The 22,216-nt window shown below is 70.1% G+C and overlaps 1 protein-coding gene across 13 annotated transcripts in view; it reads left to right on the top strand.

Annotated features, from left to right (window-relative positions):
* The window catches only part of LSP1 (lymphocyte-specific protein 1), a 41,238-nt gene that overhangs the window by 14,096 nt on the left and 4,926 nt on the right, over window positions 1–22,216 (top strand). For 3 of the 13 annotated variants that reach the window (XM_018042939.1, XM_018042938.1, XM_018042940.1), the window contains exons 1-10: window positions 3,931–4,220; window positions 11,539–11,676; window positions 14,006–14,176; window positions 15,748–15,943; window positions 16,298–16,387; window positions 16,590–16,633; window positions 16,825–16,906; window positions 17,689–17,823; window positions 18,102–18,179; window positions 18,286–18,388. In XM_018042939.1, the coding sequence (XP_017898428.1) occupies window positions 3,946–4,220; window positions 11,539–11,676; window positions 14,006–14,176; window positions 15,748–15,943; window positions 16,298–16,387; window positions 16,590–16,633; window positions 16,825–16,906; window positions 17,689–17,823; window positions 18,102–18,179; window positions 18,286–18,375 (1,299 nt within the window). In that variant the 5' untranslated portion in view covers window positions 3,931–3,945 and the 3' untranslated portion in view covers window positions 18,376–18,388. Of the gene's footprint in view, window positions 1–1,391; window positions 1,945–2,560; window positions 2,629–3,930; window positions 4,221–9,437; window positions 9,721–11,538; window positions 11,677–14,005; window positions 14,177–15,747; window positions 15,944–16,297; window positions 16,388–16,589; window positions 16,634–16,824; window positions 16,907–17,688; window positions 17,824–18,101; window positions 18,180–18,282; window positions 18,389–20,622; window positions 21,065–22,216 lie in introns of those variants that run through there. The other 10 variants (XM_018042934.1, XM_018042933.1, XM_018042937.1 and 7 more) reach the window with 7 other exon arrangements.

Raw genomic sequence — 22,216 nt, 5'->3', positions numbered from 1 at the left:
CAGGCACCGCGGGCTGCGTGCGCGCTTGGAGTCAGGCCTCCGCAGGCAGAAGCTGGGTCTGCGTCCTTGGGGCCAGTGCCCTGCCCTCTGAGCCTCAGTTTCCTGCTCTGTACAGTAGGGGCGTCGCGGTTCCTGCCTCACAGAGTCCCGGAGAGCAAGCAGAAGCGAAGGGCCGTGGGTGGGCTCGGAGCCCCTGCAGCGCTGGGGCCTCGCCTCACGTCCCTCTGAGCCACCCTAAGTGCCTTTCTCCTCCACCCTTCCGGGCACCAAGGCCGGGGGAAATGCGGCTTTCTCCACCTAGCCCGCCTCTGCTTCTCCCGAGTGGGAGGGCCTCCCGCTTCCACGGGGCTGCTGGCCTGCCCCCACCTCCTGACAGCCTGGTCTCCTGGGGCAGACTGCTCGATCCTGGGGAGACTGGTGTCCCTCAGCTCCCCAGGTCCACCACGGCCCTGACTCCGGATGGAGCAGGCGTGGGGTGTGTGGGTGGGCTCCACGGTGTCTGAGCGGAGCCGGGAGCCCCGGCCTGTCCCGCTCCAGCTCACAGGGTTTCTGCAGACTCAGGCATGGCTTTCTTCCTGTCCCGCCCGGCCCGGCCTGAGGGCCGCAAGGCCAGGGCCGGGGCCACGCAGAGTGTTTGCGTGCCCACTGAGCTCAGCGAGCAGGAAGACCCTCGAGGGTCCGCCCCTGGCTTCACATCTGCCTGTTGCTGGCTCAGCTGGCCTCCCTGGCGCCGCTAACCAGGGGACCCTCAGGCGCGTCTCGGGGGGGACTCCCGGGCATCTGGGAGGAGTCGCCGCTGTGCTCCTGTGCCCAGCTTGCGGCCCAGGAGTGAAGGGGTGCCTACCGGTCCTGGAGGTCCAGCAGTGCCCTGTAAAAAGTGGGGAACCTGAGGCCAGGAGGGACACTGTCCAGCCCCGTGGGGCGTGGCAGGGGGAGCCCCAGGGCCTGCCTGCATGCGCGCCTGTCATCCAGGTGTTGCTTTGCCTTTGTTCCCAAACCCAGTGCCAGGCTGCTGCCCTGGCATGCCGGGGCACGCTGGAGGTGCTGCTGGAGCTTGGACGGGGAGGCGGGGCTGAGGGCACAGGCAGGCCTGGGCGTGAGCCCCACAGCCCTAGACGGCAAAGGCGGGCCTGCGAGCGACCGGCCGGGGCAGGGACAGAGGGCAGCCTGCCTCTGAATCCCCTGGGAACACGTGCCGAGGAGGGTGGGGGCGGGGAGGTCCCTCGTGAACGGTGGTGGAGATGGTCTGTCCACCCGGCCGACAGGCACAGCCCGCACACTCTCCAGGCCCCGACCCATTGCGCACGGGCCCTGACCCCGCATGCCCACGTGGTTGCCACTCCCAACCCTGAGTCTAAGAGGCCTCTGGCTGGCGGGCCCTCGCCCTTGGAGGGCGACAGAACCAGAGAGGCTGCGATGCCGCAGGTGCCCTTGGGAGTGGGCAGTTGCCCTCCTCACCAGGCGGATCACCCTGGGCCCTCACCTGGGACACCTGGCAGCAGGGGGCGGGGGCCGCAGAGGGCCCCGGACGTCGCTGTCACGAGTGCCGGGAGGGTGTGTCAGGCCAGCAGCGGCCAGGGTGCCTGTCAGCTGAATCCACCCGGATCCTCAGCGAAGCCTGGCTTATTCTGGGCTGCGGCCGCGAGGCTGTGCAGAGAGCCAGCAGGAGGCTTCAGGCTGGTGGGCTGGGACCCCAGGGCTCACCCCCTTCCCCTGCAGTGCCCCCATGCCAAGCTCTGCCCCTTCCCAGGTGGCAGGGAGTTACCTCCACCCCCTCCAATGGCCCGTGGGGGTCTCAGCGCCCGCCTCAGGCCCATCTCAGGCCTGGCCCGCGCGGGGAACCGTCAGGGACAGCCAGGGTCCCTGGGCCCACGCACTTCCGGAGGACTCTGGACTCAGGGCATCCTGCGGGCCACGGAGTCGTCCAGGGCCTGGCCTTGTAAGGTGAGGCTGAGCTGATACAGGGCTGGGTGGTTCCCAGTCTGCCCAGGGAGGCTGGTGGGGTGGGCCGCCCGCCGCGCTCAGCGCACCTCCATCTCGGACGCGCCGGTCATCCGCACGCCCGGCTCTCCCGCCTGAGGAAGCCTGGCCCAGGAGGCCCTGAGGGGCGGCCAGAGGGCAGGGAACGTGGCCACTGCCTGCCGAGCTGGCCCGAGGGCACTGGGAGAAGCCAGGCCCGAAAACCACAGCGTGCGTGGGGCGGGGCTGCCTCAAGCCCACCCAGGGCCCCGCATCGGGGGGTGGGTGGCCCCTGCCCTGGCAGGGCTGGGTGCCCGGGGGGCGGTGCTGTTGTGGGTGCAGGTGGTCTGGCGTTCAGAGCGAGTCCTGCGCCAGGAGCCTGGGCGAGCCGGCAGGGGTGGGTACGGGGACGGAACGGCCCAGCCCCCGGGCAGGCGGTCAGGGCCAGAGCCCAGAGCGCCGAGGCAGAGGCCAGGCCAGCCCTGACCTGCAGACCAGCTGAGGTCGGAGCAGCCGGCGAGCGCGGCCAGCGTGCCAGGCACCTGGGGCTGGCGCCCCGTCCCCACAGAAGCCTCAGGAGAGCACCTCGTGGCTCCTGGGTATCAGAGATGGCCGGATGGGACACGGCCCCTGGGGGCATCTCCTGGGGCTTGGAGCAGCTCAGTGCAGGTTGGTGGTGGGGGGCTGACTCCCTGTAGGTGAGGGTTCAGGACGAGAACCCTGGGGGGCCTGTGGACCGGCGGGGCAGTAGGGACCCTGGCCACACGCAGCCGCTGAGGGGGACGAGACCCTGGTCTGCCCAGGAAGGCACGGGCACGGGGCTTGGAGGGCTGGCCGCTGCCCACGACCCATGGGGCAGTTCTGAGGCCGTGGCGGGGAAGCTGCAGCCAAGCGCTGAGTGCCCTGCGGTCCCAGGGCTCCTGTCCTGCTGGGTGACCGGGGCAGGCAGGAGCGGAGAGACGGACCAGGCAGGGTGGGGCAGCGGGATCTCTGTGAAGACAGAGTGAGCGGGAACAGGAGGGGTCAGGGGGCACAGGGCCATGAGCAAGAGGTTAGGGAGGCTGCAAAGGAGGGGCCGCATGGGGCGGGAGACGGGGTGCTCGAGGGGTCCCGGACCCCCAGGCCAGGCAGTGTGTGTGCCGAGTGCAGGAGGTAGGGGCAACGCTGGCCAGCCGGGAAGGCGGGCTGAGCAGGCAGGTGAGAGCAGGACGGGAGTGGGGGGAGCACGGAGAGAAAAGCCCACCGTGGGGAAGGTGGGGGGCCAGAAGGACCCTCCTGCCCCTGGGCGAGGCTGCCTGGGTGCTGAATGGGGACTGTGGACTTGGGGCCCCAGCTGTGTCCTCCCAGGATGGGGGACCCCCAATGAGTCCACACCTCGGTTTCCTTGCTCATGGAGGGGTCACTTTGCCCCTCTAATGGGGCTGTCCCAGAAGAGCCCCCAGCTCCCGGCGGAGCCCTTGGTGGACAGAGGGCAAGGGCGGGTCCCGCAGGCTGGTGGAGGCTGGCCCCAGGCCCCCATCTACGTGGACAGAGAGGCTGAGGCTCAGGGAGGTGGGGTCTTGCCTCCGCTCTGGGGCACAGGCCATGGGGTCTGCAGGGTCAGAGGACGCGGAGCTGGGGCAGCAGGGCAAAGCAAGCATTAGGGCCGGTTCGGTGGCAAAGCCCCCCACCCCCTGAATGACCCATCCCGAGGGGTCTGGGACGAGGCGTCCTTGGGAGGAGGGGCTGGGGGCCGGGCAGGGGCTCTGGCGGCGGAGACAGCGAGGGTCCCGCTGCTCCGCATGCTTGGGGCCCCAGGGCCCTGCGGGAGGGCCAAGCCGGAAGCAGACAGACAGGCGCCCGTGCCAGGCTGTGCCTGCTCCCTAGGGGGGCAGCTGAGCTTAAATGACAGGCAGACCCCTGGACTCTGCCGAGCACGTGAGCCCCTTTAGCCTCGACTGTGGGCAGAGTCGCGCGTGGGGGCGCTGGGGAGTGGGAGGTGGACCCATGGCACCAAGCAGGAGACGGGAGGGGGAGGCAGAGGCTCCAGCCGGTGCCAGCCACCGGTCGCGTGTCCCGGAGCGTGCCAAAGCCTGGCCTCGTGAGCGCTGCGAGGTCTGTGCCAGGCAGTCCCGGCTGGCTTGGGAGCGTCCGGCTCTCCTGGAGGGCTGTCCAGCGCCAGGAGGAGACCGGGCCGGGCCCGGGGCTGCAGCTGGGGCTGCTGCTCAGCGGGGGTGCTGGGCGGGCGGCCCCCAGTCCCGTCCCCCGGGAAGTCGGCCCGGGTGAGGCAGTGTGTGGGCGTGGGGGTGGGCAGGGCGACTCACTGATGCGAAGGGTGGGGCGGGGGCGCCCGGGGAGGTCTCCTGGGCGGCCTCGGCCCCGGGCCAGGCCCCTGCAGCGCTGTGGTCAGTGACTCGGAGGAGAAAGGAGGGACCCAGGCGCGCGGGGCACGGGGCAGAGGAAGGAGCGGCCTCAGCCCTGCCGGGCTCCCCCAGCCCAGACGGGCAGGCTGGTGAGAGCAGACAGGGGCAAAGGCGTGGGAGCACCACGGCACGGAGGCTGGGCATGGAGCGCATCACGAGAGGTAGGGTGTGCAGCCAGGGGAGGTGACGGGCTGGGCGCCGGGGAGCCCAGCCTGGGGGCCAGCCTTGGGGACCTAGGGGAAGCCTGGTATCTGGAGGCTCAGGGCCCAAGTGCCTACTTCCCACTCTTGGCAGGGTCTTCCAGGGTCACGTGTGGCTAAGCTGTAGGGGTGGGTGAAGCCCCCACAGGGAAGGTCACAGACGCCCTTCGATGGGAGCCTGGGCACCTGGGGGGCCTGATTCCCATCAGGACAGGACACCCTTACCATTTGGGTGTCCAAGGGGCTGGTGGGAGTCTGCCTGGCCTGCCTGGACAGTTCTAGGAACGGCGGTGTGGTGGGCAAGCCTGATCTGCGGTGCCCCCCACCTGCCAGCATCAGATCCCGGACCCTCAGGAGCTGCGTGGGTCCGGGGTCTGGGGTGAAGAGTACGGCAGGAACCCAAGGCCGCAGGACAGTGGGCAGTGGACATTAAGATGGGGCCGGGCTCTTGCCCAGAGTCCGGGGCCGGGGGTCTTGCTCCCCTGGCACTGCCACCTCACAGGGGGTGGGCAACAGCCGGGCAGCCACCCTCTGGGAATGGCAAGCAGCTCCAGATGGGGGGCTGGGGCCGGAGCAGGGAGCCCTATCCATGGGGACAGAGGCCCCTCCCACAGCGCTTTCTCTTGGGGGGCGAGGACCAGGGAGCGCCCCCAGGAGGTGCCAGGACTGTGCGTCCCCCGGGAGGGGTGGGCATCCCCCTGGGCTCTAGGGAGGATGGACTGGCAGAGGCAGGGCTGTAGGGGGTCCCAGCTCTGAGGGCCACACCCATCATCTGCAGGCTGCTTGGCCACGACCCCCGTCGTGTCTCCCAGGCACCACTGTCCATTTGCTGACCCGCCCCCTCCCAAGGGCCTCCTCCCACCACGGCCCCTTTTCCCTCCAGGCTGGGTGCAGGCATGGGGGTCCCTCATCCGAGAGGATGCCCCCCTAAATGAAGCTCAGAACAGGGATCCTCTTCTGAGGCCCTGCAGCCACGCTGTGGGGCCAACACGGGCTTCCCTGCATCCTCTAAGGGCAGCGAGGGCATCTCACCCATCGCTGGGTCCCTAGCCCCTGACAAAGTTGAGTGCTGGCGAAAGAAGGCGGGGAGAGAGACCCCGGCAGGCCGGGAGAGTGGGCTGCGCTGGAGGGAGGGAGGTAATGGACCAGGTGGCAAATGCCGGGGTGTCGTCTCGGAGTCCCGGCCAGGGTGGGAGGCCGGGGCGGTGCCCGGCAGCTGTGGTCCCCTCGCCCACCTTCCCAGGGAGACCACAGGCCCTGCAGCCTCACGCCTGCCCCATCTTCAGCTGTAAGTGGGCACTGAGTCTGCTGAGACCTGGGCAGTGGGGCCGTCCTGCCTGGAGCCAGCAGAGGTGGCCCAGGTGCCAGTGGGGTCACGGCCTAGAGGAGGCGTGGGGTGGGGACTGGGCCTGAGCGGGCCCTGGGGCTCGAAGGCCAAGGCAGGGTGACTCCTCCTTAGTTTGCCCGAGGTGCTGGTTGGAAAGTCATGCAGAAGGGGGTCCGAGCCTTCAGGGGCTCCAGGCGGGCGGCAGCCAGGGGTCCCCCAAGCGAAAAGCCACCACATGCCGCCCCACTGCAGGAGGATGAGAGGGTGACAGGCAGGAAGGCTCCACCTGGACTCTGAGAGGCAGCGGTGCCTGAGGGCAGGGGCCAGTGCTGGGGGGATCTCTGGACTGGGGGTGCTGGGGGGGAGGGGCCAGTGCTGGGGGGCTCTGGACTGGGGGCGCTGAGGGTGAGGGGGCAAGTCCACAGGCTGTTCTGGCCTCACCCCCAGGTCAGAGGGCCCTCCACTCCCTCAGGGCAGGAGCAGCCAAGGTCCTGGGGAGGGCAGGCCACTCGGCCTCTGTCCCTGGGCCTCCCGAGGGTGCTGTGGAACCCCTGCAGGGCTGGCCTCTCTCCCGTGAGCTTTGGGCTCCCAGAGGTTGCAGCTGTGCCCCCCCTGCCACCAGAGGTGCAGGCTGGGTGCCCTGGAGACGCAGCAGCCCCTCCTGCACCCACAGTCTGTGCCTCTGGGGTGCCATCCTCTCTATGGTTGTGGGAAGGCTAGTTTGCAAGCTGACGCTCCCTCCTCCAGGGAGGCTTCCCAGATGTGACCTGCCCACAGGGCCAAGAGGACGTGCTGTTGAGGGGGCAGGGGTGGGAAGCCCGGACCCATGAGGGCGCTTCGCCTCCTTCTTGGGGACACGGGTCTGCCGTGGTGCCAGCTGTGGGGAGCAGGAGCTGGGCCCGCCCGGCCAGGGCTGTCCTCAGTTCTCACCTTGCCAAGTGGGGTCAACACCCCTTTTCACAGCTGGGGAGCTGGAGACTGGTCCTGGGGTCTGGCTCGGGAGGAAGGTCAGAGGGGCAGAGCTACAGCTCCTCCCTAGGGGCCGGCAGCTGCCCCTGCCGAGGCGGCCTGGGCCCTCCCTGCCCCTGGGGGGCCAACAGCCCACCTTCCGCATCCCTGAGGCCTCCGCGGTCACCCCAACGGCTGCAACAGGCTCCCCACCTCCCATCCCCTGCTCGGAACCCTTCGTCTCCCGAGGCCCACAGCTCAGCCTCTGCACTCAGTCTTGCCGGGACTCCCGCGGCACCCCCGGCCCTGAGTCCTGCTCCGGGTCCCGCCCCCCGGTGCTAGGGGTACAGCCGTGGGGAGAGTCAGGAAGAGCTGGCACCCCACACCTCAGCAAAGGGGGCACCCTGAGGCCCCCAGTGGTGGCTGGTGGTGGTGGCTGGGCCTCAGTTGTGGACAGCAGGCCCTGGAGGTGCCCGTGGGGTGGGCGGGGCCGGAGGGAAGGCGGCAGGAGGGGCTCTGCCCACGGTTGCCAGGAGCTTGGCACCCCCAGCTTATCGCTCTCCCGGTTCCCCTGGCCACCCTAGGGGCTGCTCATCCCCGGGGGGGCCGGGGCACCCCGTCTGCTTCCCGCCCCACTGCCTGTTTCTCCAAGATCCCGGTGCCCCCCAGGCTGACGCCTCCCAGGTTCCCGCGTCCCGCCTCCGGGGAGCTCTGGATGCCTGTCCCTTTGCCCTGCAGCCCCTCTGCCTTCTGCCTGCCAGCTCCCCACCACGTCTGCCCCTTCCTCGCAGCCCAGCTGGTCTGACACCACCTGTGCCGCTGCGGGCTCACCTGACTCCCCCCAGGGGACAAGGGCGCTGCCTCTCAGACACAACCCCCACCCCCTGCCCCAGCCTGGCCACTCAGCTCTCCCGCCCCCCATCTCTGCTTTTCCCTCAGCCTCTGAGGTCCGCCTCTCAGACCCCTGCTCTCACCCTCTAGACCCAAGCTCAAGGCCACCTGCTAAGCGTCCCTGAACAGGGCTTGGGGCTGGCCCTGTGAGGTGTCTCCCTGATCTAAGTCGCCCCAGCGGTGCAGACACACCCAGGAAGGTGCTGCTGGGTGTGGGGGTGGGATAGGAGGGGCTGGACCCGCGCTAGGGTGGTCAGGAGGGTGGGGGCCTGATGGCCCGCCGCTCTGTGCCAGCCCCCCACCGGGGCGACCGCCCTCACCCTGCGCCACCTGCCTGCCTGGGTCTCCTGCATGCTCCCGGCTCAGCCCTCAAGCTGCCACGGCACCCTGGCCCCCTGCGGACCCTCCTTGAGCTGCACCCAGGGAGCGGCTCCCCTCAAGTCGTGGGGCGCGGGTGCTGCCCAGCCTCCCGCCCCACCCCGAGCCCCCGGCTGGGCCCCGCCCCTCCTCTAAGACCGGCTGGCTGGGGGTGCGTGCAGCCCCCCCCGGGCTGAGTGTTCTCCAGGTCCTTCCACACTCCGTCCCTGCACGCGTGGGCTCTGTGGTCACTCGAGGCGCCGGTTGCTCTGCGGCGTCCACCTGGGCGAACGAAAGCCCGGGGAAGGGGGTCACTTGATGGGACCGGACGCCTTGGTGGTCACAGGCACACGGGCTGACCATCCCAGCTCCCCAGGACTCCTGCCCGTAGTGTCCAGGGGACAGTGGTCAGGAGGGTGCCCTGCGGATCTCTAGAGGGAAAAGCCCCCACGTCAGCCTGGCCCAGCCTGGCCATTCTTCCCCGGGCCCCAGGCCCCCAGCTAAGCCCCTGGGCCTTCCTGGGACTCTGAGCTGAGCTTTAGGCTCCCGGAGACGGGCAGAAGGTGGGGGGCGGACAGGAGCTGTCTGCAGGGGGCAGAGTTGAGACGGGACCGAGGCTTGACTGCCTTCTGGAGCCGCCAGGCAGGCCAGGGAGACCAGAGCAGGCCTGGCACCGCCGGAGCCTCGGTGGAGACCGGGGGGCTGCGGAGGAAGGGGAGGAGGGGCCCCCGAGGCGGAGGACGTGGCCAGCGGGGGCGGCCGCTGGACTTGGGGACCCCTGCTGAGAACGGGGGCCTGCACAGCTCATGCGCCTGGAGGGGCGAGGCTGCTCAGTGGAGCGTGACCGGGCTGGGGAGCGGAGCCCCGCTCCGCGGCCCCTGGGGCTGAGCCCTGGGCGCGCCCGGAGCCAGAGCAGACGCAGGAAGGAGATAATTGCGTTTGTGCAGGAACACCAAATCCCTCGCAGCTGCGTGCAGGCCGAGCCAGGGCCACGGGCGGCCGCGCCAGCATCCTGACAGCTCCGCCTGGCGTGCCAAGGGGTCTGGGCCGCCGGCCGGGGGCGCCTTCCCAGGCCAGAGGCCCCCACCCCACCCCAGGAGAGCCGCCCCCCTCTCAGTTCCCAGAACGCGGCCCAGCTGCGGAACAGCGAGGGGGTGAGGTCATGGGAGGGGCCCGGGCCCCATGACTCACATCCTGGGGCGGAGGGAGGGGGGCCGGAGGGAAGGGGCCCGCGCCGCGGGTCAGGGCCCGGGGCAGCGAGGCCTCTCTCCCCCCCCCCACCCCCGGCAGGGGCTGCAGGGAGCCCCCCGAGCTCCCTACCCCTCGTCCCCCGCTCTGTCCCTGCCCAAGGGCTGGGGAGTCACGTGCGGACCGCCGGGAGCAGGGCTGACCTTCGGAGGGGCCTCTTCTCAGGAGCACAGTTCTCAGAAAACATGCCTTGGCCTCGGGCCAGCGCCGTTGTCAGGACGATGGCGGGAACAGTAAACACGGGCTGGGGCACCCTGGCTGGGCTGGGGGGCGGCCGGGCCTGCCACCTGGCCCTCACCTGGTTCCTGTGCCTGGGTCTTGTGGCACGTGGACCCCCGGTGTGGGGTTCTGGGACCCACGTGGGCCCGAGGGTCCGGCTCAGGAGGAGGTGTGTGCACCCACCGTGTGTGTGGCAGGGAGGCCGTCGTGCTGGCGGGCCTGGGACCAGGATGGGGCGCAGGCGGCGTGGGGCCTGGTGGCTGGGACACACGGCCCGACTGCGGGTGAGCAGTCTGCCTGGCCTCTGCATTTAGCTGTGCCGGAGAAGGGTCCCCGAGGCTTGGGGAGGGGGCTGGAGTTACAGCCTGAGAGAGGCCCCACCTGGGTGCACTCACCAGCCCACCGGGGCCCACGCACACACACTCAGCCCCACACGAACACACCATGAGCGCGTGTGCACAGCAGCGAGGGGGACCATGGCTGGTCTCGCCCCTCCGAGGAGCTCCCCAGCCCCGGCGCCTCCAGGAGGGGTCTGTGGACACCTCTCCAACCCACAGCCGGGAGCCCGGCCCCGCTCGTCTCCCACCCTCGGCCTGGGGGGCTGTGCGTGCTCACCGGAGGGAGGACCCCTGGACCCCAGCCCCCCATCCTCAGAATCACCCAGGCTCTTCCCCCTAACAGGACGCGGCCCCCAGCCCCCCGCCGAGGGCCTGGGGCGGGAGGCTGGCTCTGCCGGCAGTGTGATGGGGCCAGGTGTGGGGGATTAGGGGCTCCCCGGAGCTCAGGGGGAGTCAAAGGCACTTCTGAGGCGTGGGGGTGGGCGGGCGGGGGGCGCCGAGGTCTGAGCGGGGGGCTGGTTTGCACGGCTGGGGTCCCCTGCGGCTGCCGCGGGGGGGAGTGGGCCTGGAGCTGGGGCTGTGGAGGGGCCTGGCTTTTGTCGAGGAAGCTCCGGGGAGACCTAGGAGAGATTAGATCATGTGTTGGCAGGCCTGCCGAGACCACAGAGCCGGCCCACCCTGGGCAGGGGACGGGGCCCTGGAGGAGCGGGCTGTGGGGTCAGGCGGGGGACACAGCAGGGGGGCGCTGAGACCCTCCTCTTGGGCTCCCGGGGAGCCGGGGCCGGCAGGCTGGCCGGGGCCTGCGGTGCCCACTAGGTGCCAGCAGCTCGAGAGCTGGGCTGGGGCCGGGGTGGCCAGGCCCTGGGCCTCCAGCCTCAGGCCTCCCAGTGTAGCCTGGGTGAGGGACCCCAGAAACGCTGGGGCTCAGCAGGCCTGCAGGCGGAAGCTCTCCAGGGCCTGGCTCTGCATGGGCCTCAGTTTCTCGTGGACAGCATGGTCTGGAGTGAGCCCGCACCGGGGCCTGGGGTAGAGGGTGGCGCTGGGTGGGCTGAGGGGTTCAGCCCCAGCAGAAGGCAGCCCCTCCCAGGTCCTTTAATAGGGCCTCCCTCTCCCAATGCCTTTTACTCATGGTTGGGGGTGGGGGGCAGGCAGGAATGATTGCCCCCTGCCCAAGAGGGTCTCCTGAGGGGCTGGGCTGCCGCTGGCCTGGCCCGCCCAGGCTACCAGTACCCGACTGACCGAGGCTACGGCCACTTGACTCAGGGAGAAGGAGGTTCACCAGCCCTCCGGCGGCCACAGCCAGCTCTCCGCACCTCGGCCAGAGGTGAGGTGCTGCTGGGCCCTGCCTGGAGCCGGAGCTGCACTGGCCGGTGTCTGGCTGTGATGAGGGCCAGGGAGCCCTGCTGCTGGCAGGGGCGGAGGGCCTGGCCCCGTCCCTGGGGCTCCCCAGGCCCATCTGACTGTAGGCCCTCGTCACCAGGAGGCACGTGGGCGTCCAGAGGCCAGCTCCACTGGCCGAAGTCACCTTTCCTGACCCTCTCTCGTGGCCTCTGCTTTAGAAATGGGGAAACTGAGGCCTCGAGGGTCCCCAGCTGGCCTGCTTGGGTGGGAGGCAGAGGCCCCGAGGTGACCCTTTCTCGCTCCCCTAGGCTCGCCGCTCAGTGGAGTGTGGAGGAGGAAGAGGAGGCCTCCTGCGAGCGGCGCCGGCGCGACAGGGAGCGACAGCTTCGGGCTCAAGACGAAGATGAAGGAAGCCTGTCCCCGGAGCAGTCAGAGCAGGAGAAGCTGTGAGCCGCCCCCCGCCAGCTCGCCCGTCCTGCACTGCTGGGCAGAGGGGGCTTCTGGGCATCAGGCCCCCTCCAGGGCTGGAGGCCCCAGAGCAGAGGGGATGAGGAGGCAGGGGGAAGCCGCCCCGGGGCCTGGGCATGGTGGGGACGTCCTCGGGGTGAGGGTCACTGCAGCACAAAGGGGCCAGGGAGTGCTGCTGGACGTGGGCCGCTGACCCCTCCCCACCAGCCTCCCGGGGCCCTGACTCAGCCCCCGTCCCCCTGCTCGGTCCCCCTGCTTGGACCGATTCTGAGCGCAGCTGTGGGGCCCTGGGCCCCGAGCCCCCTGCCCCACTCCTTGCAGCCAGTGACTCACGGAGGCCACGTCCAACTTGGCGGCCGAGGCCGGCTCATCCCCTCCCGGGGCCCAGGAGGCCGCTGCGGCTGGGCTGGGCTGTTTTTCCAATAACGTCCCCCCCGCCCCGGCCCTGTCGCTCCATTTTCCCTGAGTCAGCAGCTGCGGGGGTGGTGGTGTAGCGGCCAAGGCCCTTCCAGCCAGGTCCCCATCCCAGCAGAGACCACCCGGCCGGGCACCCCGGGAAGCAGCCTGGTGCCAGACCTCGCCGGCTCAGCTGAGGGGGCAGAGGGGGCCTCCTCACCCATACTTGGGGACCCCAGGCTGAGGGGGGAGGCCCGGCCCAGCACTCAGGGAGCCCCAGGCTGAGGGGGGAGACTCAGCCCAGCACTCGGGGAGCCCCAGACTGAGGGGGGAGCCCCGGCCCAGCACTCGGGGAGCCCCAGACTGAGGGGGGAGGCCTGGCCCAGCACTCGGGGAGCCTCAGGCTGAGGGGGGGAGCCCCAGGCTGAGGGGGGAGACTCAGCCCAGCACTCGGGGAGCCCCAGACTGAGGGGGGAGCCCCAGCTCAGCACTCGGGGAGCCCCAGACTGAGGGGGGAGGCCTGGCCCAGCACTCGGGGAGCCCCAGGCTGAGGGGGGGAGCCCCAGGCTGAGGGGGGAGACTCAGCCCAGCACTTGGGGAGCCCCAGACTGAGGGGGGAGCCCCGGCCCAGCCAGCTGCGGGGGAGGCCCCCAGCACTCGAGGCTGAGGGGGGAAGGCTGAGGCCGGACTAGCCCAGCACTCGGGGAGCCCCAGGCTGAGGGGGAGGGGAGCCCCCAGGCTGAGGGGGGAGGACTCAGCCCAGCACTCGGGGCCAGACTGAGGGGGGAGGCCTGCCCAGCACTCGGGGAGCCCCAGGCTGAGGGGGGGAGCCCAGGCTGAGGGGACTCAGCCCAGCACTCGGGGAGCCCCAGACTGAGGGGGAGCCCCGCCCAGCACTCGGAGCCCACTGAGGGGAGGCCTGGCCCAGCACTCGGGGAGCCCCAGGCTGAGGGGGGAGCCCCAGGCTGAGGGGGGGAGCCCCAGGCTGAGGGGGGGAGCCCCAGGCTGAGGGGGGAGACTCAGCCCAGCACTCGGGGAGCCCCAGACTGAGGGGGGAGCCCCGGCCCAGCACTCGGGGAGCCCCAGGCTTAGGGGGGAGGCCTGGCCCAGCACTCGGGGAGCCCCAGGCTGAGGGGGGGAGCCCCAGGCTGAGGGGGGAGACTCAGCCCAGCACTCGGGGAGCCCCAGACTGAGGGGGGAGGCCTGGCCCAGCACTCGGGGAGCCCCAGGCTGAGGGGGGGAGCCCCAGGCTGAGGGGGGGAGCCCCAGGCTGAGGGGGGAGACTCAGCCCAGCACTCGGGGAGCCCCAGACTGAGGGGAGAGCCCCGGCCCAGCACTCGGGGAGCCCCAGGCTGAGGGGGGAGGCCCGACCCAGCACTCGGGGAGCCCCAGGCTGAGGGGGGAGCCCCAGAGTGAGGGGGGAGGCCCAGCCCAGCACTCGGGGAGCCCCAGGCTGAGGGGGGAGACTCAGCCCAGCACTCGGGGAGCCCCAGGCTGAGGGGGGAGACTCAGCCCAGCACTCGGGGAGCCCCAGACTGAGGGGGGAGGCCCGGCCCAGCACTCGGGGAGCCCCAGGCTGAAGGGGGAGCCCCAGACTGAGGGGGGAGCCCCGGCCCAGCACTCGGGGAGCCCCAGGGTGAGGGGGGAGGCCCAGCCCAGCACTCGGGGAGCCCCAGGCTGAGGGGGGAGCCCCAGGCTGAGGGGGGAGACTCAGCCCAGCACTCGGGGAGCCCCAGACTGAGGGGGGAGCCCCGGCCCAGCACTCGGGGCACCCCAGGCTGAGGGGGGAGACCCAGCCCAGCAGTGGAGTGCTGCGTCTGTGCAGACGGGGTCTCCCACGCTTGGTGCCCAGGGTCTGAGAGCCCCCGGCCCACCTCCAGCCTGGCCCTGAGACCCTGCCTGCTCTTCCAGCCTCAGCCCGCAGCCCTCGGAGGGCCCTGAACTGGATGAGGACGAGGGCTTTGGCGACTGGTCCCAGAAGCCAGAGCAGCAGCGGCAGCAGCAATGGGGAGCTGGAGAGACCCCGGATGCTGGGGACCCCTCTCGGGGCGTGAGTCCGGAGGGGACGCAGGAGGACAGCAGGCAAGCGGGGGTCACAGCCTGGGGGCAGCGGGCTCCCTCCAGCCCCCTAACCCGTGTCTGGGCCGTGCCCTTTGTGCCCCTCCCCAGCAGCCCCCCAAAACGTCCCTGCGGCTGTGGGGGCAGGAGGAGGAAGAGAGCGAGACGGGGGTGGCGGGTGGGGCTCGCTCCGGGCTCCCAGGGCCCCGGCCCGTCCAGACCAGCTGCGGCCCGATCAGCACGTGTGCAGCCCGCTGACGTCAGGGAGGCCCCGCGCCCCCGGGCCCCTTCCTCCCTGGGGGCAGCGCGCTCTGTTCCCACGGAGGGGAGCAGGTATTTCCAGATGTTTGAGGCGGCCTGGGGGACAAGCTTTCCAGATGCACAGACGCTGAACTGGGCTGGCGCGGGGGAGGGGGCCTCGCCCCCACCCGCCTCGGGGGCTCTGAGCCGGGCTCCAGGCCCTCGGTCGTGGTCAGGGCCCAGATGGGTTCGGGAGCTCTGTGCTTGGGTCCCTGGCACCCTCCCCGGGCCATCTCCGGTGCCCCCCACCCCGAGGTCCCTAAGACCCCGAGCTCTCACTAAGACCACCCCCACCACCACTCAGTCACCCCGGTCCTCCTGCAAGAGGCCCCCACGCCCAGGGCTGGCTGCCTGGCGGGGCCCTGGTCCTGCTGTGGCCCTCTGGCCAGGACCACCCTCCAGGCCTCGGCTCCCCCCGTCTCTGCGGGCCGGGGCGCACCCTGCATTTCTGAGCTGGGGTCGGGGGCAGCAGGGAGGCCCATCCCCACTGGTCTTGGAGTGGCCGCCGGCTCCCTTTGTCCCTGGCTGCCGGCCACCAGCAGGGGGCACTATGGCTCTTCTGTGGACCCTCCTGGGCGCCAGTCCTCCCTGCCCCCCCGCACCTGCCTGGCAGCCCGCAGCCGGGGCTGAATGGGCCTCTGTGAGCCTGCTGCTGGCTCCGACCCCGGCGCACCTTGGGTGGTGGGTCTGGGTCTTGGCTGGCACGAACACCATGGGGCCTGAAATCACGGAAAATGCGAACCTTTCCCATCTTCTTCTCCAGGTTCAGTCCCGCTCAAATGCAGACCCGCACGGGCTGCCAGCGGCCGGTCTCCCCTGCCCCCGCCAGCCATGTCCGGCCTGCTCCTCTGGGCTGTGATCCCGGCTGTGACCCCAGTTCTCGCCTTGTCTCCCACTGCACCAGCCCCCAAACCCCCCTCAGACCCCTCCTCAGGCCTCCTGGACGCCCAGGCCTGTTGCCCCCACACAGTGCAGGCAGGAGCAGGGGCCCCGCCCAGGCCGGCCAGGCAGACGCTGGCAAGCAGGACACGGGCCCGGCCTGGGGCCTGGGAGTAGCCTCAGTGAGCCGGTGGCCCTCTGTCCACGGGGCAGTGGGCACTGGTCACCACGGGGCAGACGCTGAGGTCCTTGGCCTCACTTCTCCAAAGACGCCAGGGTCTTGAGATTCCTTGGCACTTAGCTGGTCTGAGGGCCCCAACTTACAGACGGGGAAACCAAGGGGGACCTGGGGAGGCCCTCAAAACAAACCATCAGCTGACCTTTAACTGATAGGACTGCCTCTCCCACGACCACAGGCCCCGCCAGGGCACCTCTGGGGGCCACGGAGGCGACGAGCTGAGCCCAGCTGAGGTCGGTCTGGAGGAGCTGCATCTGAGCCCTGACTCGGAGTCCCGGGAGGGGCTGGCACCAGAACCCTCAGAGCCCACTGGGCCCAAGGAGCCCGGGCAGGGCAGCCCAGGGCTGGCAGAGGCCACGGAGGCAGCGGTGCAGGTGCGGGGCTCCCACAGGTCTGGGTGGCACTCTGGCCCCGGGCTGGCTCTTTCTCTGCTGCCTGCATGCCCTGTGGGCCTCACAGGACCGGCCCAGAGGGAGCCATCACCCCCACCTGCAGACAGCCCCTGCAGCCCCGGAGTGGGGTGGGGCCGGTGACCGTGGGATGGAACAGCACGTTCCTGGACTCCCCAGCTTCTGTGGCCGAGAATTCAGAACCAGAGCACGTCAGGGCGGGAGGGGACCCGAGGAGGCCCAGGGAGGGGCAGCGTCCGCCGGGGCCCTGGGGGGGGGAGGGAAGGAGGGGGGCGAGGGGGCGGTGGTCCAGCCCTAACCCTGGATGTTCTGCCCCAGCACCAGAGCTGCCAGCAGCCCAGGACACCCAGCCCCCTGGTCTCGGAGGGGACTGAAGTGGGCTCGCCTCCCCTGAGCCCCAGCACCAAAGTACGTTAAGCACCAAGGCTTTGTCTTCTGTCCTGCACAGGCTGTCGATTGCCTGCTGTGTGGTGTTCGGCAGGGCCTGTGATGGGCATAAGCTGGGCAGAGGGACTGGGGCGGGGGCGGAACACAGGGGGAGCAGCTGCAGGGCAGGGGCTCTGGGCCTCGCTCCGACTTCAGAGGCTCCATCTCCGCCTGCCCTCCACAGCTCAGTGACAGAACCGAGTCCCTGAACCGCTCCATTAAGAAGAGGTATGTCTGGCTGCTTCCCAGGCAGGACCCAGGTTCTCCAGGGGAAGCAGGACCCAGGGTTCTCCAGGGGAAGGCTGAAGAGGGGGTCCATGAGGTGGAGATCTGGGGCCCGAGAGAGCTGTGGCGGCTGCTCAAGGTGAGGCCCGGAAGCTGAGTGAGGGCTCCTGGGCCAAGACCCTTCTCTCCTCCAGTAACAGTGTGAGGAAGTCCCAGCCAGCCCTGCCCATCTCCAAGATTGATGAGCGGCTGGAGCAGTACACCCAGGCTGTCGAGGTGGGTACAGGAACCCTCACTTTCTGCTGAGCCCTTCCTCCATCCAGCCAGTGTCCCTCCACTGATCCCACAGCCCCCAGCCAACTAACACCCTTTTATTCAACTAACTGACTTCCATCCGACCAACACTACTCCACCCTTCCACATTCTTCCATCTAGCCCTTTATCCATCCAACCAAGGTTCTTCCATTGATCTTACACCCACCGCCCAGGCCCCACCCATCCAACTAACATGTTTACTCAACTCTCCCATCCAATCTACACCACTCCTTGCAATCAACACCCCTTTATCCAACCAATGATCCTCCAGCCAACCAACACCACTCTGTCCAGCCAACGTCCTTCCATCCAACCAACACTTCTCCATTCAAGCGATGGCCTTCTATCCAAGCAATGCTTCTTTGTTTAACCAATGTTCCTCTATCCAACCAACACGACTCCATGCAACCAATATCCCTCCTCTAATCCACACCCCTCTATCCAACTAACACCCTTCCATACAATCTGATCCCCTCCATCCAACCTATGCCCCTCCATCCAACCAATCCCCCTCCATTCAGCCAGTTTCTTTCCACCCAGTATTTCTTTGCTCAATGGATGTTCCTCTATGCAACCAACGCCACTCACCCCGACCCACACACCTCCATACAACCAGTACCCTTTCACCCAGCTAACTCCCATCCACCCAACTGTCACTCCATCCACCAAGGCCCTTCCGCTCAAGCCCTGCTCCTCCAACCCCATGCCCGAGCAGAGCGAGGATGGCCCTGTCTCCTCTGCAGACTGCAGGCAGGACCCCCAAGCTCACGCGCCAGCCCTCCATCGAGCTGCCCAGCAAGGCTGTGGCGAGCACTAAGAGCCGCTGGGAGACAGGAGAGGTGCAGGCTCAGTCGGCTGCCAAGTCCACCCCCTGCAAGGTAGGCGTCCATCGTGGGGCAGAGCCGGGCCCCCTCGGCACAGCAAGCGCAGGCCGTCCGGGCTGAAGAGCGGGCCGCAGGGCCGGTGGTCGCAGGGCTGGTCCCTGGGGAGGGCTGGGGGCGCGCGGCTTCCGGGCCTCCTCCGTGGGCGTTCCCTGCAAGGGGGCACGTGGGCCGGCCCTGCGGCCCTGGATCCGCGAGGCTGGCGGGAGACGTGTCCGGGGGTCCCAGCTCCCCCGGTGGGGCCCCGCTGTGAAGCGGCTTCCTTCTGCCCCCAGGATATTGTGGCCGGAGACATGAGCAGGCGGGATCTCTGGGAGCAGAAAGGAGGCCCCAAGACTTCGTCCACCGTCAAGGTGCCTCGGAACGCGGCACGCAGGGGGCGGGCCCAGCGGGCGGGCGGGGAGGGCGGCCGTCTCCCTCCGCGGCTCTCACCTTGGTCGCGGGCCTCCTTCCCAGCAGAGCACGCCGTCTGGGAAGAGGTACAAGTTTGTGGCCGCCGGACACGGGAAGTACGAGAAAGTGCTTGTGGACGAGGGCTCGGCGCCCTAGGCCCCTCTGCCTGGTGAGTCCGCAGCGGCGGCCCGCGTGTGATGTGTTATGCGTGAAGTTTGCCGCCCTGGGCGCCTGGTGGCAGGAGCCGGGAGGAGGCTCCTGAGGGCGGAGCGCCCGGCTCAGGGCCGGCCCGAGCCTGCCCCTCTGGTCCCCCTGCCCACCTCCGTCCTTCTGGGGTCCTGCCCTGCTCCCTCTGGCAAAGCTCTGACTCCCTTCTGGGAGGAGCCACAATGCCCTGTCTGCACCGCTGGGGCAGGCGAGGCCTTTGGGGGCACTGAGGGCGAGCGGTGGCCCATCAGCGGGCTCAGGGTCCTGGGGGGGCCAGAGCCTTGGGCGCTCCCTGTTATCCCAGTGGGAGCTGCTCCTGTGGCTGCCGCCCGCCTCATCGCCTGGGGAGGCAGAAAGACGACTGCGGCGTGATCGTGCACGCTTTTATTAGTGGCCTGGGTCCCAGGATCCATGTACAGCACCCGTCACATCCCCCTGCCAACCCCCTCCTTCCCTGCTGAGTCCTGCCCCCGGCACCTCCCTGTTTCTCCCCGACTGCTGGTCAGAACCCCACTGCTGGTCCTGGGTCAGACCCCCTCTGAGGGAACACTGGGGCCCCACAGCCTCGTGAGGCCCGGGGCCCCCTTCCCCACCTGTCCAGGCCAAGGCTGGTCCTCGCCGCCGGGCCAGGCTGCTCTCCCCGTCTCCTCATCCAGCCTCGAGGCTGAGACCCACCTCCCATTTCATCAGCGAGTCCCCCCACCCAGCTCTGCCCTCAGTCTGGAGGAGTAGGAGCCCCAGCGAAGGGCGGCAGTGAGGGGCCGGCTCCCTCCCGGGCCTCGGCCTGCTCCCAGCTCTGGCCAGGGCCCCGTCCTCTGGCAGCACGGCCGCCAGGGCAGGCCACAGAGGCGACCCTGCCTGAGCCCAAGCCCCCAGCCACTACCCACCCCCACGGAGACACAAGTCTCCCCCACTTTCTAGGCAGAAGGGAGCAGCCCCAGAGTCCTCCTTATCCCAGCACATGTCAGGACTCACCACCCGGAGCTCCCGGGGTTAAACCCGGCCCTGCTCCCTGGGGCCGGGCAGACCCTCCTGAACAGCCACGGCCCCTCCAGGCCCTGCTGGTGACCGCCCCCTAGCTCCCACACTCTACCCCAAAGCAGACCTCTCTCTGCCCGTCCAAACCCACTTTTTACCCCCCTTCTTAACCCACTGCTTAACCCGCTTCTCCCGCTGTGGTCCCTCCTACTCCTGTCTGCCCCACCGCCCCTCCAGACCCCCAGGCCGCCAGGCTCCCCTCTTGAATGGTTTCAGTTTCCCATCTGGACACTCAGCCCCTCTCGTCCACCCCACGGCCCTGGGGCCACCCAGCCGTTCAGTGGAGCCTCCAGCCGGCTGCTGTCCGGTTGAAGTTCTTGGGCTGGGGGTTCAGGACCAGGACTGGGGAGGTCACAGGAGGGGGTCGGGCAGCCACCTCCTGCAGCTTCCGGGCATTGAAGCGAGGCCGATAAAGGAAGGGCAGGCGCCTGAGGCCAGCCAGGGTGCTCACCCCAGCTCCGGGCCCCGCCTGGCTGCTGCGGGACTCTGCCGTGGACACGCGGTAGAGCACCGCGTCCCACATCTTGGAGGCCCGGGAGGCGGGGGGCCGGGGCTCCGGGCTGGCAAGGGCGGTCTTGCCCTGGTCCACCTGCCCTGGGCTGGGCTCCGGCCCCAGGAACTGGGGCTCCTCCGGCTCCTCCAGCAGCTGCTTCTTGAGGCGCGTCCAGCCGCTGAGCTGGGGCCTGGCTGTGGCTCTGGGGGCCGGGCAGGGGTGGGGGCCTGCCAGTGGGGCAGGAGGTGAGGCCCCATGGGGGCTGGAGACTCTCTCAGCCTCAGTGGCAGGGCCAGCCATGGGGGGCTCCTCCAGGCGCCCAGCTCCGGGGGTCCCAGAGGCCGGCCTGAAAGGCGAGGGTCCTGGTGAGCAGTAGGTGGGCACAATGGGCACCACCACCCGGGTGCCAGCCTCCCTGGGCACCGAGGGCTGCAGGCTGGGGGGAGGCCTGGGCACTGGGGACGCCGCAGGCCGGGAACTGGCCACCTGCGTCCCAATGGGCAGTGGGCGGATGTGGGCCACGGGGATCAGGGGCTGAGCCCCGGGAGGGCAGGGGGCCATGTGCTGATCCTGGGGGGCTGCCGGGGGGGGCTCGGGGGTCCCGCCCTGCGGGGATGGTACCAGCTGGACGTGCACTTGGCTGACATGGCGGCCCCTCACTGTAGGTGCCGCGACCTGGGTGAAGCTGCTGGGGCACCAGGCAGGTTCCTGGGCTGGGGCTGTGAGCTGGGGGCCCGTGGCCCTGAAGTGGGAAGCCAGGCTCCTGCGCTGAGTGAGGCTGAAGGAGAATGTGGACCTCTGCGTGGGGGAGGCCACGTGGTGGATGACAGGGCTCGGGGGGCAGCGGGGTGTGGTGGTGGCCACAGCCTTTGGGGCCTCGGTGGGGCACGGGGCGTCAGCAGGATGCACGGCCTCTGCTGGACGCAGGGCCTCCTCGGGATGCGGGGCCTCCATGAGACGCAGGGCTTCGGCCAGATGCGGGGCCTCTGTGGGATGCACGGTGTTGGCTGGGCGTGGGGCCTCCCTGGGACTCGGGGCCTCGGTGGGGCGTGAGGGCTCAGCTGGGCGCGGGGGCTCAGCTGGACGTGGGGCCTCGGTGGGCGCGGGGCTCGGTGGGCGCAGGGGCTCAGCTGGGGCGGGGCCTCGTGGGGCGCGGGGCCTCGTGGGGCGCGGGGCTCAGCTGGGCGCGGGGCCTCGGTGGGGCGCGGGCTCGGGGCCTCCTGGTCTCGCTGGCCTCGCTCACGGGGACAGGGAGGTGCGGAAAGCCCGGGCAGAGCGGGGGGCCCGCCCCGCCATCCTCTTCCCGGCCGTCTTCCTCAGGAGCCTCCGCAGGCGCAAGTTGTCCTTTCCCGGCTTGGGCAGCAGAGGTGGGTGGCGGTCCAGGGGCCGCTTCCAGGAGCATGCCCCCCGGTTCCCCTCCAAACTGGAGGCCAGCTCCCAACACTGCTGCCTGGACCCTGCTCAGGGCTCAGGGTGGAGGGCACTCAGCCTGAGTACCCTACTCTTCCCGAGGAGGTCCTGGTCCTCTGGTTGCGGGCAGCAGCCAGGAGCAGACCCTTCCCGGCCCCCCAGCTCCTGCCTGACAGAGCGGGCCCCGCGGCCGCAGCCCTGGCCTCCCCCTTCCCAGCCCACGGCCCCGCTCTGCCCGGCGCATCCGTCAACGTCCCTGTAAGCACGTGGCGCCCACAAGAGGGGCGGGCGGCTTGGCTGGGACCAGCCCACAGGGAGGCCTGAGGGAACATCCCGTTTAGCCGGAGCTCGGCGGAGCGGCTCCGCCTCCGCCCAGCCGACCATCGGGACGCTGCCCCTGCCTTCCCAGCCGCTGCCGCCACCTCGCCGCGGCTCACAGCGGACGCGCCTGTGGTCGGCCCGGCGACGGCGAGGCGGCTCTCACATTTGCGGGTGGCCACCCCTCCTGCCTCTGCGGCGCGGCTGGCCCAGCACGTGTCCCCGCTTGGCGCGCCCGTGGGTCTCCGCCTGGCCCTGCTGCGTGCCCACAGGCACCTCAGGCCGCTGTGGGCTCACTTCTAGTCCGGGGTGATGTCGGGCCGCCCCCTTGATCGATGCTGCAAATGCGCCTGCCCAGAGCGCACCTGGGGGGTCCCCTGCAGACGAGAGAGCCCTGTGCCCCCTCGGGGCTGGGGCCTGTGGCAGAGGGCTGGGCTCACCACTGCCTCCTTCCCGCCCCAGGGAGCAGCGATGCTCATCTCGGCGCCTCCGTGGCCCCTGGGACGGCTGGGCTGTGCCGCCGCGGGGCCG

This window comes from Capra hircus, chromosome 29 (assembly GCF_001704415.2).
Source record: "Capra hircus breed San Clemente chromosome 29, ASM170441v1, whole genome shotgun sequence".
NCBI classification, from domain to species: domain Eukaryota; kingdom Metazoa; phylum Chordata; class Mammalia; order Artiodactyla; family Bovidae; genus Capra; species Capra hircus.
Note: the sequence above shows the minus strand (reverse complement) of the source record. Positions and strands in the feature narration are given on the sequence as shown.